This window comes from Pelophylax lessonae (genome assembly GCF_965119305.1).
Source record: "Pelophylax lessonae genome assembly, chromosome: 4".
Lineage (NCBI taxonomy): Eukaryota > Metazoa > Chordata > Amphibia > Anura > Ranidae > Pelophylax > Pelophylax lessonae.
Window position 1 is genome coordinate 551784397 of NC_138771.1, and position 15113 is coordinate 551799509.

Below are 15113 nucleotides of genomic sequence, written 5' to 3' on the forward strand. Positions count from 1 at the left end.
TCCGGAGCATCCACTTGACCATCGGATCCGTAGACATCATAGTGTTGATCATTTTAAACACTGAAAGGCGTCCAGGTGGGAAGAAGACAGGGCCAGGAGTATTCTGTTTCAGAACATCAGGATCCAGAAACAAAGCAATGGTCCTCTTGATTATATCAAACTGAGCTCCAAGGCACACAAGAGACTGAGTGGGCTCCAGGTGTCCCTTTTCCAGAATCAGCCGCAAGCCAAATTTGAGGAGCATTGAAAAGACCTGCGCTCTGGGCTCCAGCAGCTGCCCTCTGTCTTGGGACAGTAGGAGAGGGACATCCAAGAAACTATACAGGAGTATGCTCGCTTTGATAAAGACTTTAACAACCAATAAGATCCTGAACACACAGGGTGATGTTAAAAGCCCGGATGGTAGACAAGCAAGCTGGAAATGGTCTTGACCTACAGCGAACCAAAGGAACTTGCAGAAGTCTTCTACATTGGACACATGAATGTAAGCATCTTTAGGTCTATTGGAAACAAGCCAGTCACCTGGCTGGACCCCCTATGAATCAGGGACAATGTTTCCATCTTGAACTTCTCCTTTTGATGAAAATTGTTTCAGGTGCGCGAGGTCTAAAATCGGCCTCCACAAGCCGCTCCACTTTGTGACCAAAAAGTGGGGCGATTACATGCCCTGAAATCTCTCGCATTCTGGGACTGGCACAGCAGCACTTTGCAACACCAGTCACTTTATGTAATACAAGAGTATATGCTTTATCCAAAAATCTGTGGAAATGTATCTGAGATGAGGAGGACTTCTGATGGACCATGCGTGTCCTGAAAAGACAGCTTTGACATTCCAATAGTCTGAGACTCAAACTCAGTAGCTTCTTGGATAACCGAGGTCAAGCTTTTAGCATACTTCTGAGGGGATATCTGGCCTCTTCACCAGATCTTCCTAATATCCAGACCTGGTCTGTAAAAACGTGTGACCCTCACATGCTCTGAACTTTGTCTTGTAGACTGTGTCATCTTCCGGCCTAGCAGGTGCCGATCCTGAGGCAAGACCCAACTTGCCAACTGTGGCCTGGGTTATGGTGCTATCCAGCTTGCCAAAAGAGGAAGCTCCCTCAAAGGGATCTTACACTACGCCTGTTAGAGGCAGAATCAGCAAGCCCAGGCCCCAGCCATAGCACTCACTTTGCTGCAACTGATGAGAGCCTAACCCATGCCACTATGCGGATGACGTAATTTGGAGCCTCACCATGGAAACCAACACTAGCTCCAGCTCCTGAATTTCCAAGTTTCTGAAAACGCTCTTGAATACTGCATCCACATTCTCCTTCCACATTTCCATCACTTTAAACATGGCCACTAGAGCCCAGGATGACGTTTAGACCATTCACTGCATCTTTCAAGGAAGAGCGATATGCTTGCTTGCCTCATCAAGGCCTCAACAACTAGAGAGGCAGCCTTTAAATGCTTTACATCCATATCTCTGAATGGATAGAGCTTAGCCATCTTTCTCAGAAGGGAGGTATATTTCGCAACCTTGCTCCACTTATCCAAAATGATTTCCCTTATTTTCGTTAGGAATGGAAAATTAGAACACTCTCTCTAGAGGTGCTTAAAGAACTTCCTCTTGCTCTGCAGGAGATTCTACAGGTTCTACTCATGTAAATGCCCCCTTCATTGCCCTGACCAAAGGCGTCACAAGAGCAAATAATTCATCTCACTCTGCCTCACTGTCTGAGGTCTTCATAGATGGATGGCTTGTTTAGGACAGTTCCAATTCTTCCTTGCCATCCTTAGTTGGAGAGCACGCTGTAACGGCTGTTAGACTTTACGTGTAGCTTGTACCCCATTCTTTAAGGGATTCTTGCACTACGCGCCTCACCAGAGCTTCCATTTCCTGGAAATCGCCTTCCCCTTTTCCAACCACCTGGACTTAGCATGGCTCACACCGAGACTTGCCCTCTGGGACCTAAGTTCTGCATCCCCAGCAGGCTCCTTCCTTGGCTGACATGGCGGTGGATGTTGTGCCTAAAGGAGGATTTAGAGCTTCTGCTATGAATGCTGGACCTTGACGAGGAACAATGACGACTAAATCTGGAAGAAGAATGTTGATGTAGTGACCTAATGAGGTCTTTATCATCTTGAGCCGTGTATTGTCAATCTGACCTAGAAGGACTAAAAAAAACCTAAAAAGAGAACAAAATAGGGTAGAAAGGAAAAGGACGGGATCGCGGCACTTTGCCGCAGTAGCCTCCATGTGAGCGGAGGTAAAGTGGTTAAGCACTCTTGCTGAGGTAGCTACTTGTATACTGCTGCACTGCTGAACACTTCAGGGCCCACACCAGCGCCCCCTTTCTCTCCATTATATTCAGGGCTTAGATACTTTCACCCCCTTTTCTAAGCCTCCTCTACTGGTTAGCTGGCTCCCGGATCCCTTTGACCTACTGGAGTGGCCCCCTCTCCTAGGCAGACCCCTGGGCAGTTTCGAATACTCACAACACTGTTTTTCCTGGAAACATCTGCCCAGCAGCTCCACTCAGTCAGCTGGATCCTCTTCCTGCAGCCCAGCTCAACCTCCGGTCCTCTAGGCCGACTGCCCAGGACACCCTCTCTTGCTCTGACAGGAGAAGAGACAGCCGTCAGCCTCTTCCTGGGACCCTGCTTCCCACCAAAGACCCCCTGTCACATGGTCCCCTCAGGCTTATATCCAGTCCCAGGGTGCATTGCGGCAAACTCCGCCCACTGAGACAGCTATAAGCCCTGGTGCCCTATTGGTCAGGTTTCCTCCACTGTCCAATAAGAGCCCTCATTGGATACAGTGGGGGGACTCCCAAAACTCAACACACCACACCTGGAAACATATGAAAGCCTAATGATCAGGCCCCCCTGATGAGCAGACAGGGCCAATATATACTTTTCCTAGCACCTACCTAGGAGGGTGCTACATCAGGAAGTGATAAAAACACATCTTTAGTTCTGTACACTTACATTAAAAATGACACGAATCGGTATGATGACAGGCAGATCATCTGGAGACATGAAATCCACAGTGGTGTAGTGGACTGGAGGGTGACACAGGACCCATAGTGCCAGCACCGGCTGTGCTGTACCAAGTGCAATTAGCAGGGGCAGAAGATGGTGAATACAGTACACACTTGTATAAAGTACTCGAAACCCATACTTGAGTAAAAGTACAAGTGCTCGATCAAAAAGTGACTTGAGTAGAAGTGGAAGTGCTCTATCAAAAAGTGACTTGAGTAGAAGTACTAAAATATTCAACATTTTTTGTACTTAAGTAATGCAAGTAGTTTTTTTTTTTTTAATTTTGCTACGCAAGTACTGAGAGTAAAAGTACCAGTAGTTTTAAAGAAAAATTGCTACTCAAGTACTGAAAGTAAAAGTACAAGTACTGTGTTATGCAGTTAATAAAGAAAGAAGTCAAAAGTTTGAGCATCATATTGTTTTTTATTATTTCAAATGATTAACCTAAAGGACTATCACAATTCCTTTGGCTGTAACTTTTTGTAAACAAAAACAGATAAAGTACGTCCCTCCCTTCCCCCTTTAAAGCATCCCTCCTTCTCTTCCCTGCATGTTTTTTTTTTTTCTCCACAGCTTATTGGTGCGCAAAATCATATATAAGATATATGATATACAACAATATATTCCAATAATGAAATAAAGGAAGAGTGTATGAAATCAAAGTCAATAAAAAGTCCATATATATATATATATATATATATATATATATATATATATAATGCCATAATGCCATAATACCATATATATGTGACAAAACAAGATGAATATATTTTCAAAGGTGCAGGAATCAAACAGGTGCTATTCCAAATAATAGGTGCAGACTCGCACAACCTTGTGGATTTCCCGCTTACCCGGCGGATGAAGGTAAGTGCAAAATAATATCCAAATAGACTCTTCCAGTGAAACAAAACTGCAAAACCTGTGCTCTCAACTTCCAGTGATAAAAAGCAAAATCAGCCTCTTAGAAAAAAGGTCTATGTACGCTTGTGACTCTCCTTGGTTGGGGGAGGTTCTCTTTCCCCTTAACAGCAGATATGTAGACCATTTTATTTATACATACAGTAGCATTTATTTTCATTACACATGACATTATACACATTTTTTTGAACTTCATGAAACCTGCCATCTACTGTTCTGGCAGTGGTAATTTTTATAAATGTAACGAGTAACTATGCAGCACAAAAAAAAAATATCAGAGTAGAAGTATTGAAATCATCGAAAAAATGTAGTGAAGTAAAAGTGGAAGTAGGAGAAAAAAATTCTACTCCAGGAAAGTACAGATACCGCCTTTCGGTACTTAAGTACAGTAGTGAAGTAGTTCTACTTAGTTACTATACATCTCTGATACAGTAGCACTGTGTATAGCCATGCCTCCCCAGAAGTGTCGTCACCTTCCACTGCTGGTTCCTCCACGGATACCGGCAAGGGACAAAAGACAAGCAATGGAGAGGGCAGCGGGCAACATCATTTCCGAGGTTCAACCTCGGAAACGACGTTGCAGCCTGCCCTCTCAATTGCTTATCTTTTGTCCCTCGCCAGTACCCGTGACCACATTTCCGTCTTCCAGCACCGCGCTGCCAATGCCTCTGGGGAGATGCCTCTGCCTCTTCTGCCCCTGCTAATTGCACTTGGTACAGCACAGCCCGTGCTGGCACTACGGGTCCTGTGTCACCCTCCAGTCCACTACACCACTGGGGATTTCATGTCTCAAGATGATCTGCCTGTCATCATACCACTTCGTGTCATTTTTAATGTAAGTGTACAGAATTAAAGATGTGTTTTTATCACTTCCTTCATTGACCTGGCGCCCTTTGTTTTCTATTGCAAACCTGTTCTGGAGGGATCCCACACCTCTCATAGGAGCTGCCGGTCGCCCACATTCCACTAATCTTTTGGATACAGCCTGTTCAATAGACATTTATTCCTATCCCCTTGATTTGCCCTGGGCATTCGCCAGTTTTATTATTTACATTCATGCTTAGGTTTCCATGGTTCCTACATATGTATTTACCAATTGTTTTTTGTCTATCTGCCCCTATTCATTGACCATCATTTGTATGTAACGGTGAGCGCTCACCCACCGACTTCTGCTGGTGTTGCTGGGTTTGTGCCATTATTTACATACAACATGAGTGGATTTTTAAAATATTTTACCAAAAATAAAGCTTAAGCCCCCGTTCACACTAAGGCGACCTGTGAGGCGACCTGGTTGCCTCACAGGTCGCCATAGGTCGCCTCCCATAGGGAAGCTGCGGACCCGTTCTAATAGGAGCGACACAAGTCGCTCCGACTTAGAAAAAGGGTCCGGAGCTTCTTTGGGGCGACCTGGAGGCGACCGCCATAGACTTCAATGTTATGAAGTCCGTGGCGGCCACTCCTAGGTCGCGGCGCGCTGCTCGCACCCCGACCTCGGAGGTCGCGGTGCGAAGTAGCGTCGCTCGTATGTGAACGGGCACTAATACACAGTGAGCACCATTATTCTCTTTTGGGCTACAATTGAGGATACATTGTGATGACTCAGGATGGCAGTGGATTGGCTTTCCAATACTCATACTGATGGTGAAGGAGACACACAGAGGAATACAGAAGCCCCATGATAAAAGGGAAAAAGGGTGATTGACCTGATAAATATTGGGTCCACCTTAGAAGGTGAGAGCGATATTTCACTGGTGGCGGGATAAAGTATTGTACACACAAGGTGAAAAGGACTTTTACTCCAGAGGGAAAGACAAACAGAATTCAATCAGTACATACTGTATACAGTATATATTAATTGGACATTTGACACAAAATGTATTCATATTTTATTATTTATGTTTTAATTTTTATATGTATTGTTCTTTGGTTTGCACAAACTGCACTGTATAAATAATTGGTATATAAGGAATTGCACATTTTCACTGAGGATGTTATTTATGTCAGAGTTGTTATAGTAGCAATTGGTAATTTGTTCCATATTTATTTATTGCACAGCACAGTTTGTCATTTGTTTTTTTTTTTTTTTACAAAATAATTTTATTGCAAACAAAGTAATTGTCACAGTAGTTCAACAAAGAGATGGGTACATCAAACATGGTGTATAAAAAAGGGTTCCCAACAGGGGAAAGGAAAAATAACGTTACATGAATTCCTAATACAATAGGTCATACTGAAGGAAGTCCTGAGTCCATGCTTAAGAAAGCTCAATGTTCCAAGCTGAAATGGATAATAGATTATAACCTGTACACCGGAGAACATATTGACGGAACATATGAGGATATGCAGCTAGTTGGAAATGAGTATTCATGTAAAGAAGCATATGATATTCTAACGAAGGTATGTAGTTATTGTAACCATCTTCACCGGAACCATGCTCAGCGGTCCGCTAGGTTGTAAGAACCATTATTCACAATCAGACAATTGAAGAGAAGACTTGAAAGTAGAAAGAGCAAAGAGAAAAGAAGAGAAAAAGAAGAGTTGTCGTTTGTTTTTTCAACTGTTGGACTTTCTAAACACTTTTAGGGGACTGGTGACAACAGGAATATGGGACTGTAAAATTGTTTTAAAGGTATAGGTTCTAAATCCATACTCATTCTCTCTAGATGCTTACTCATTCACCTGGGCGTACTACAGTGTGCATCTGTGCAAGGCCCACGTAAGGATGCACAAGTGTTCTGTGCAACAGAAACTGTCTGAATTTCGATCAGTGTGTGGCTGTTTCTGTTCAACAGAAGTCAATTGTTGGACCGTTAGATCAACTTTTGTTGAACGGGCAAGCTGGAAAACTTTTGTCAATCAGCAGCTGTGCCCGGACCCGCTGTCAGAATACAATGTCCTGGCAGAGGGATTTTCCTATCCAACTTGTTTGTGTGGATGGAGAAATCTGTTTGTATTTTTTGGTTCAGCCCACTGTCTAAATGGAAAAAAACTTCTCACCTGTGGTTGGGGGGAAGCAGTGCATCTGTAGCTAGCACCTTCCACCGAGAGGAAGTAAAACATAGGACCTATGGAACAGGGATCTTACAACAGTTTGGGAAATCTCAGGGCTATATTGAGTTTCTAAATTAGTACATTGCAAAATACTTGCGTTGCGGCCAAGCTTATGTACACAAGAAATTAATTAACAGTTTTGCACTTGGCTTATGTAATGAAAGTATCAAAGACAAGGTGTGGTCAGTGTATGTTGAAAAATATACGAAACTCAAGGCTAAACTTCCTTCAACTATTTAGTTTGAATTTCTCCTTTGTTCATAGCTATATATAGACAGATAGATACTGTATCTCCCTGGGGACAATGGGCTGGCACACATCATTCACATCTTTCAACAATGCCTGAGGGCAATTACACTCCGGGACTCCTAGGCTGGGTTCCCACTGCAGCACAGAAAGGCTCACAGCAGGGGTCATGTGCATCCCTGTTTCAGGTCTGATTTCAGTCTGAATTTTTGGCTGACTTCGGACCTGAAACGGGCCAGAAGACGCACAGAACTCCAGTGCAATTCGCACTGGAGCCGCTCTGGAGATATGTGAATCGGCTCCATAGCTCCAATCTCCTGACACACATCCAATTCACAATTGTGTGAACCCAGCCTCAAGCAGCAGTGCAGATTTTGTATATTGACCCAGGGGTCTCCAAACTTTGTAAACAAAGAGCCAGTTTAGGGGGGCCAGTGTGTTGCTAGTGGGAGTAGAAAATGTCCTGGCATTAGTGGGAGTAAACAATGCCCTATCTTTAGTATTAGGGGGAGAAATAATGCCCCATTGGTGTCACTGGGAGGAATAGTGACCCATTATTGGTGCCAGTGAGAGAAATAGGGCCCCTTCGTTGGCAGGGCTGGCGCTAGACTATTTTGCGCCCTAGGCAAGACCAGCTACTTGTGCCCCCCCCCACAAAAAAAAATCAAAAATCTAAATTAATTCACTAATTCTAGCACCTGAACTCCTGCATAACATTAAACTGATGACCTATAGGGTCTTTTCGTGTATGCGCTCATGAAACATCGGAAAACTTCAGTACCCTATATTTTTTCATAGGCAACACTCAAAAAGCCCCTATAGGACATCAGGTTAGTGTTATGCAGTAGTTCTGATGCTAGAAATATTGCGGTCACTCCGGCATGCGCGGTGATGCATAACATGTGTAGGGCAATCACATGCATTTTTGTGTGTGTGTGTGTGTGTCTTGGGGGGGCTCTAAAATGTTTTGCCTTTTTTTTGTCTCTTTAATTGTTTAAAAGGTTTTTTTTATATTTTTATTCTTTATTTTATTTTTTTTTACATAACTTTTATTGCCATTAGATAGAGGACCAATAGCCCCCTATGTGATAGCATATAGGTGACAGGTACTCTTGATTAGACATTCGGGGTCTATTAGTCCCTGGATGTCTCCTCTGTACTCCACTACAGCTGATGGAATACAGCACAGCTCCTGTAGAATGAAAGTGCCAGTCTTGTAAGTGATACCATATACGTCACTTTCTGGTCTTTGCCCAGGAGGGAGGTTCAGCGGATGGATGTCCATCGAGCTCCCACCATCCTTCTCAAGAGCCCCCATTACCACCCTGGGTCCACAGGTGGGATAGCGGAGCCCGGTAAACATAGAGACAAAGCCAGGTGGACAGCAGAGGGGGAGTGCAGTCTGGGGGAGAGGGGATGCAGCCAGGTGGGGGGAGGACGAAGCCAGGTGGACAGGAGAGAGGGGGTGCAGCCAGGTGGGGGGAGGACAGAGCCAGGAGGACAGGAGAGGGGGTGCAGCCAGGTTGGGGGAGGGTAGAGTCAGGTGGACAGGAGAGGGGGGGATGCAGCCAGGTGGAAAGGAGAGGGGGAGTGCAGCCAGGTGGGGGAGGACAGAGCTAGGTGGACAAGAGAGGGGGGTTACCGCTACAGAAGGTGAAGGGGGGATGCAGCCAGGTGGACAGGAGGGGAGGGTGCAGCCAGGTGGGGGATGGACAGAGCCAGATGGACAGGAGAGGGGGGTTGCAGCTACAGAAGGTGAAAGGGGATGCAGCCAGGTGGACAGGAGGGAAGGGTGCAGCCAGGTGGGGTGTGGACAGAGCCAGATGGACAGGAGAGGGGGAATGCAGCCAGGTGGAGGGGAAGATGCAGCCAGGTGGACAGGAGAGGGGGGATTTTATCATCACTGCAACTTTTTTCCAGCAGAAGCAGTCTGTGTCACCTGTCTCAAGACCAGGAGATGGGGGTCTCCTACAGGCAATGAGTCACAGCTCACGCAGGAGAGACCTCCAGCTCCTCCCCCATGACAGGTCAGCTGATCACTGGTGTCTGCCCCCCCCCCGCCTCCCGATAGCTGGCTTTGAACTAAATAGGCGGCCGGCCACAGAGGGGCTGAGTGGGTGGGGCGGGCTGCAGAAGCAGCTTAGCTTTGGGCTCCACCAGGACAAGTGGCCCGGTGGCCCCGGCCCAGCCCACCGTGTACATGCCTGGCGTCTGCCCTATGGCCTGTCCGGCCCTGGGTGGATGCATCCCGGCTGTCTGCGTCCACAATGCCACCTGCCTTGCTCCTCTAATAGCTACATATCGCCCAGGGAGGGCGGGCAGAGAGCTGATAGGGCTGCTGGAGCATCGCTCAGATCCCAGGGACAGTGGAGGAGAGGAGGCCTGATTGAGTGACTGCAAATCTCCCCCTCCTCCTCGGTGTGGGAACATACTTTCAGAGCCCTGGCTGCGCCTTAGGCGGCTGCCTAGTTTGCCTAGTGGTAGCGCTGGCCCTGTTAATTGGTGTCAGTGGGAGAAATAGTGCCCCATTATTGATGTCAATGGAAGGAAAAGTGCCCCATCATTGGTGTCAGTGGGAGGAACAGTGCCCCATCATTGGTCTCAGTGGGAGGAATAGTGCTCCATCATTGGTGTCAGTGGGAGAAATAGTACCCCATCAGTGTTGGTGGGAGGAATAGTGCCCCATTGTTAGTGCCAGTGAAAGAAATAGAGCCCCAAGGGCCAGATAAAGGCAAGCAAAGGGCAGCATAGAGCCCCCAGGACAGTTTGGCGAACCCTGCTCTATAACAAAATAAATAATTTTATCTGCTCACAAAGAAATGCCCATGTGCAAAAAAACTCCAACCAATCAGAAACAGCTTGATGATCACACCAATACTTACTCATAACACTAGTACAGTGAGCAGTGCTGAAAATATGCACTGTCAGTGTACTAATGACACTGGCTGGGAAGGCATTAAACATCTAGCGAGATCAAAGGGTTAACTGTGTGCCTAGCCAGTGTTTTTGTGTACTGTATGTGCTTATTTTACAAGGGGAAGAGATGGATTTTATTCCCTGCTTCGCAGGGACATACAGTAGATTCATCCCTTCCGCCTTGTCAGAACTGAGATCTGCCTTGTTTACAGGAGAGGCAGATCTCCGTTCTGTGTGTTTTAACAATGATCGGTGGGTGTCGGCAGACATCCGGTTCCCAGCACCAGCTGATTGGCTTCTGCTGTAAATAATCACAGCAAAAGCAGCCTGCCGGCAGCGTGCACGCCCCCTGTATGCAGAAGTGCAGAATCACGTATATATATATATATATATATATATATATATATATATATTTATATATATATATATATATATATATATATATTATATAATATATATATATTATATATATATATATATATATATATATATATATATATGGCTCTGCACAGAAGGGTTGCTTTTTGCCATACAAACTATCAATAAATGGTGTATTACATGCTGTTCATACTCACTCACTATGGGATTAATTTTCTGTATTTTGCAAAAAAATTTTGCAGAGCAGTGTTGGCAGCTATTGCACATGCTCAGTTTTCAGTATATTTTCTACCGTGAACATTTCTTCCCTATCATATCTGAGCAGTTCATGTGAACATAGAGACATGTGGGAGTATACACAGTGGTAATTGACAGCCCACTCCCTCTCTCCTCCTTCATAACCACTAACCAGACTAAACATAATGGGGGTGGGAAAAAAACATGTAAATAGATGGAGGCTTCACCTCTCTGTTATTCTAAGACACAGACTGGAGGGGCGTGACACAGAAATCCACCCACACCTTGTTACTGCCAAAAAATAAAAAAGATTTATTTATTACAGATACTTATATAGCGCCATCAATGTACACAGCGCTTTACACATATATTGTACATTCACACCAATCCCTGCCCTCAAGGAGCTTAAAATCTAAGGTATTTGATTTCAAATATATATTTGTATGACAATTTAAAACAGTTTATTGATAATAATTATTTATTTTTACTCTGTATGCTCAAAACCTGTTTTTTTTGGTTTGTTTTTTATTTTGAACATGTGATCAGCAGCAGAGTACTTGAAGCTCCTCCTGCCAATGTTTCCCTGCAGACAGGCTTGGAAAGAGCTGGGTCATGTGACAACTGAATATCAATTAAGAAAGAAGGTACTTAGATTTTTTTTTCTTTTTTTATTTAAGGAGATGTATAGGATTACTTTTTTTTCCCCATTTATACTTACCTAGGTGGATGCAGCATCGGTCAGATGCTGCATCTGTCCCCTGGCGCCTCTACACTGAGAACCGAGCAATCAACACTACCGAGCTGCTGACTGTCAGTCACAGCTCTCTGCTCTGTCCCCTCCTTGCTCATTGGAGCGCTGGCCTGTGGAGGGGTGGGGAGTGGCCGCCTCAGGCTCTTAGCAGCTCGCTGGGAGGCTGAGCCGGGTGTCGGTCCAGGCACCTGGTGGATCCTGACTCCGTGGTCGTGATGATGCGGTGTCTGGACCGACATCTGTGACGTCAGCAGAGAGCAGACTTAAGACAACTCTCTGCTGAAAACAAGCCACTCCTGTGATCCATAGGAGATGTACAGCCAAATGAGCTTTGGCTGTACTTCTCCTTTAAAATAATTACAGTGCCATCATCCACATACAGAAAGAGAAGGGATGAAATAAATTAAACGGTGTGTGTTTAGTATCACTTTAGGTAGCTCACAGGCTTTGCAACCATGCCCCCTAATTTATTATTTACAATAAAAATAGACTGAATGAATTTCGTATGTGTACAATGGTAAAGTGAGTGGAATCCCAAAAACAGTACCAGTCCTTAAGCCGGCCATAGACGGTTCGAATCCTTGTATGGGCAGGCTGAATGCACCCAAGTTGATAAATACAACCAGCCTGTCTGCAATATTCATGCGGTTATTGCTAGCGGCTTTTATAGCCGCTTGCAGTAATCACTGTGTTCTCCCGGCAGGGATGGCTTTGCCCTCACTGGGAAAACACAATGGCTCAATGGGAGAGATTCCCATAGCTGCCAACTGTCCCTGATTTTGAGAGACTGTCCCTGATTCGGAACAAAGTCCCTCTGTCCCTCTTTCCTCCTCATTGGTCCCTTATTTTGGTCTGATCTATATAGTTGTATAAAAAACGTGCTACTTATCTATCAGAAAGTGTTTTACAGGGCTAAATCTTTCATCCCATTTCTAAATTTCTGCATGTGTGCATTCCTAAGGCCAATATAAAGGCATAGTAGTGGTAAAAAAATCACTTGTGGGTTTTATTTTGTAGAATTCTCCTTTAAGGAGGGAATGGTAGGGGGTGTGTCCCATGCCTACATGCATTTGCTTATAGGTGTCCCTCATTTTAATCTCAGCACTGACCTGCATGGTTGCAGGAAAGAAAATTTCTTTGTCTATGACCCGCACTAGATGCTGTGGCTGTATTATATTTCTTGTGTTTGCTGACACCTTTGCTGGGGGGATTACCTTCCCTGACAATAAAGATTAGGTATTTTTATCTGCACACTAACCAATATCCCCATGGCGTTCTCCCTCCCACTGACCAGCAATTTAAAGTGATTGTGAAATCAAACTTTAACAAACATGTTATACTTACCTGCACTGTGTAATGGTTTTGCACAGAGAGAACCCCAACTTGCTCTTTTCGGGGTCCCGCCGGTGCTCCTGGCTCCTCCTCGTCTTGATGGTACCCAGTGGCGGCCCGTCCATTGGGAGTGCAGGGGCGCCGCCCCCCAATTCATGCGTCCGGCTCCCTAATCTACATGCAGGGTGCCGGACGCATGGATTCCAATGTTTTTTTTTTTTTTTTAAGAATGTGATTAAAGCCAGAGGCTCTAATAGGCTTCAAAAAAGGGTGGGCTCGGGTCGCAGAGCACTGCGCCTTGAGCCTACCCATTGCATGACAATAGTGAATAAATATTCGCTATTGTCACGTGGATCCTCCTCCTGGCCAATCAGAAAGTGGGTCCTGAGACCTGTTTCCCGATTGGCCGAAAGAAGAGGCCATGCCATTGGCCAAGGAGGAGGGAGGAAACGCAGGAGACTGAGGGGAAGCCGACGCCGCTGCTGCCTGCCTGCCCTCCACATGGGGAATGAGCCGACAACCCAGGGGAGGGGTATGGTGTGTGGGCTGGTGTGGTCCGGGGGGGTATGGTCTACCGCACCCCCCCCCCCCTGGCCCATGGAGCACCAGCTGCCACTGATGGTACCCCATAGAAAGTCGCTTCCTAGAGGGGTACCACCTGCAGGCTTGCTCCTAAACCGTGCTACCTGCATCTATAGACACAGATAGCGCGGCTCAGCCCTGCCATCTGCACACACACCGGGTTTCTCATGCATGTGCAAATACAGCTTATAGGAAATTCCCAAAACATCACAGTCTTTGTGCATGCACAAGAAATCACTTGCACATGCGCAGATGACCCAAAGGGCACTTCCAGGACCAGGAGGCACACCAGCACTAATAATAAGGGCATAATTGCTGTACCCCCTTGTGCATCTCAGACGCTATATTCCTTCAGCTCCAGAATAGGGTGTTTTTTTTGTTTGGTGGTGGACCAGCACTTATAATATTAGGGGCAAAATTGCTGTACTCTCTTGTGCATCTCAGACGCTATTCCTTCTGCTCCAGGTGTGGGTTTTTTTGTTGGTGGAGCACCAGCACTAATAATTTTAAGGGCATAATTGCTGTACCCCCTTGTGCATCTCAGACACTGTTCCTTCTGCTCCAGAAGAGTTTTTGTTTGGTGGCGCACCAGCACTAATAATATTAGGAGCATAACTGCTGTACCCCCTTGTGTATCTCAGACGCTATTCCTTCTGCTCCAGAAGTGGGTGTTTTTTTTTGGAGGCGCCCCAGCACTAATAATATTAAGGGCATAATTGCTTTACCCCCTTGTGCATCTCAGATGCTACTCCTTCTGCCTCAGCAGGGGTTTTTCTTTCTTTTTTTGGCTTTATTTTTTCTTTATTAATTCAAAAAATAATAAAATGGTTTATAGTACACCAAGCACAAAACTATTGCACCCAAGCACCATATTCCCTTTCCACACTCTATACTAAAAAGTTATAAAAATCTCCCCAAAAAATAAAACACAATAATAAAACAGCACCAAGCCCAAAATTATTGCACCCAAGAATCATATTTCCATTCCACGTTCTATAATAAATAGTTATAAAAACCCCCCAAAATCCACATCATGTCCGAAAGGCCAACAAGGAGAGGCAGACGCTCACAGGCCACTAAAAGAGGGCAAGTAGCCTCTGTGTCCACAATGAAAAGTGGTGGTCACGGACATGGTGCATTCTCTGCAGGCGGGGCACGCTTGTCCTTTTTTTCCGGTGCTGGCGGTGTTATTGAGCCACAACATGAAGAAAAGTTGGTGGAGTGGATAACTTAGCCGTCCTCATCCTCCTCGTCCTCTGTCACACAAGCTCATACCAGATTGGGTGCAAGTATCTGTGGCCCTCATTGCTATACCATCATCCCTCTTAGTGCAGGATTTTGAGAAGACATGAGGTATAGTAGGGGTAGAGATCTCAGATGAGGAGCAAGATGAAATATGCTTTTTTTTTATGATGTTGGTATTTCAGATGCTGTAGCCAATGGACTGCATGGCAGGTCGTCATATGCCTTGTCAAGCATGTGGTGCCCAAGCAGGTGGTGTTCTGGTCACGCTTGATCCGCTTCAGACAGAGATTGCAATAGCAACGCTGTGGTCTACTGCACATGTGTTGAAAAAAGCCCACACCAATGAACTTTTGAAAGTCAGCGGGGAGTCAGCAGCGCCTTGCGCCTGTGGAGCTCTGTGGTGTGATGCAATAGGGTGGCACCTCCT

At 45.5% G+C, this 15113-nt stretch overlaps 1 protein-coding gene across 1 annotated transcript in view; it reads left to right on the forward strand.

Annotated features, from left to right (window-relative positions):
* Window positions 1-15113, forward strand: part of CKAP2L (cytoskeleton associated protein 2 like) — a gene marked incomplete at its 5' end in the record, with an annotated part of 112941 nt that overhangs the window by 18729 nt on the left and 79099 nt on the right. The window contains one exon of the mRNA XM_082253677.1: window positions 6173-6345. Coding sequence (XP_082109803.1) covers window positions 6173-6345 — 173 coding nt within the window. The remainder of the gene's footprint in view (window positions 1-6172; window positions 6346-15113) is intronic.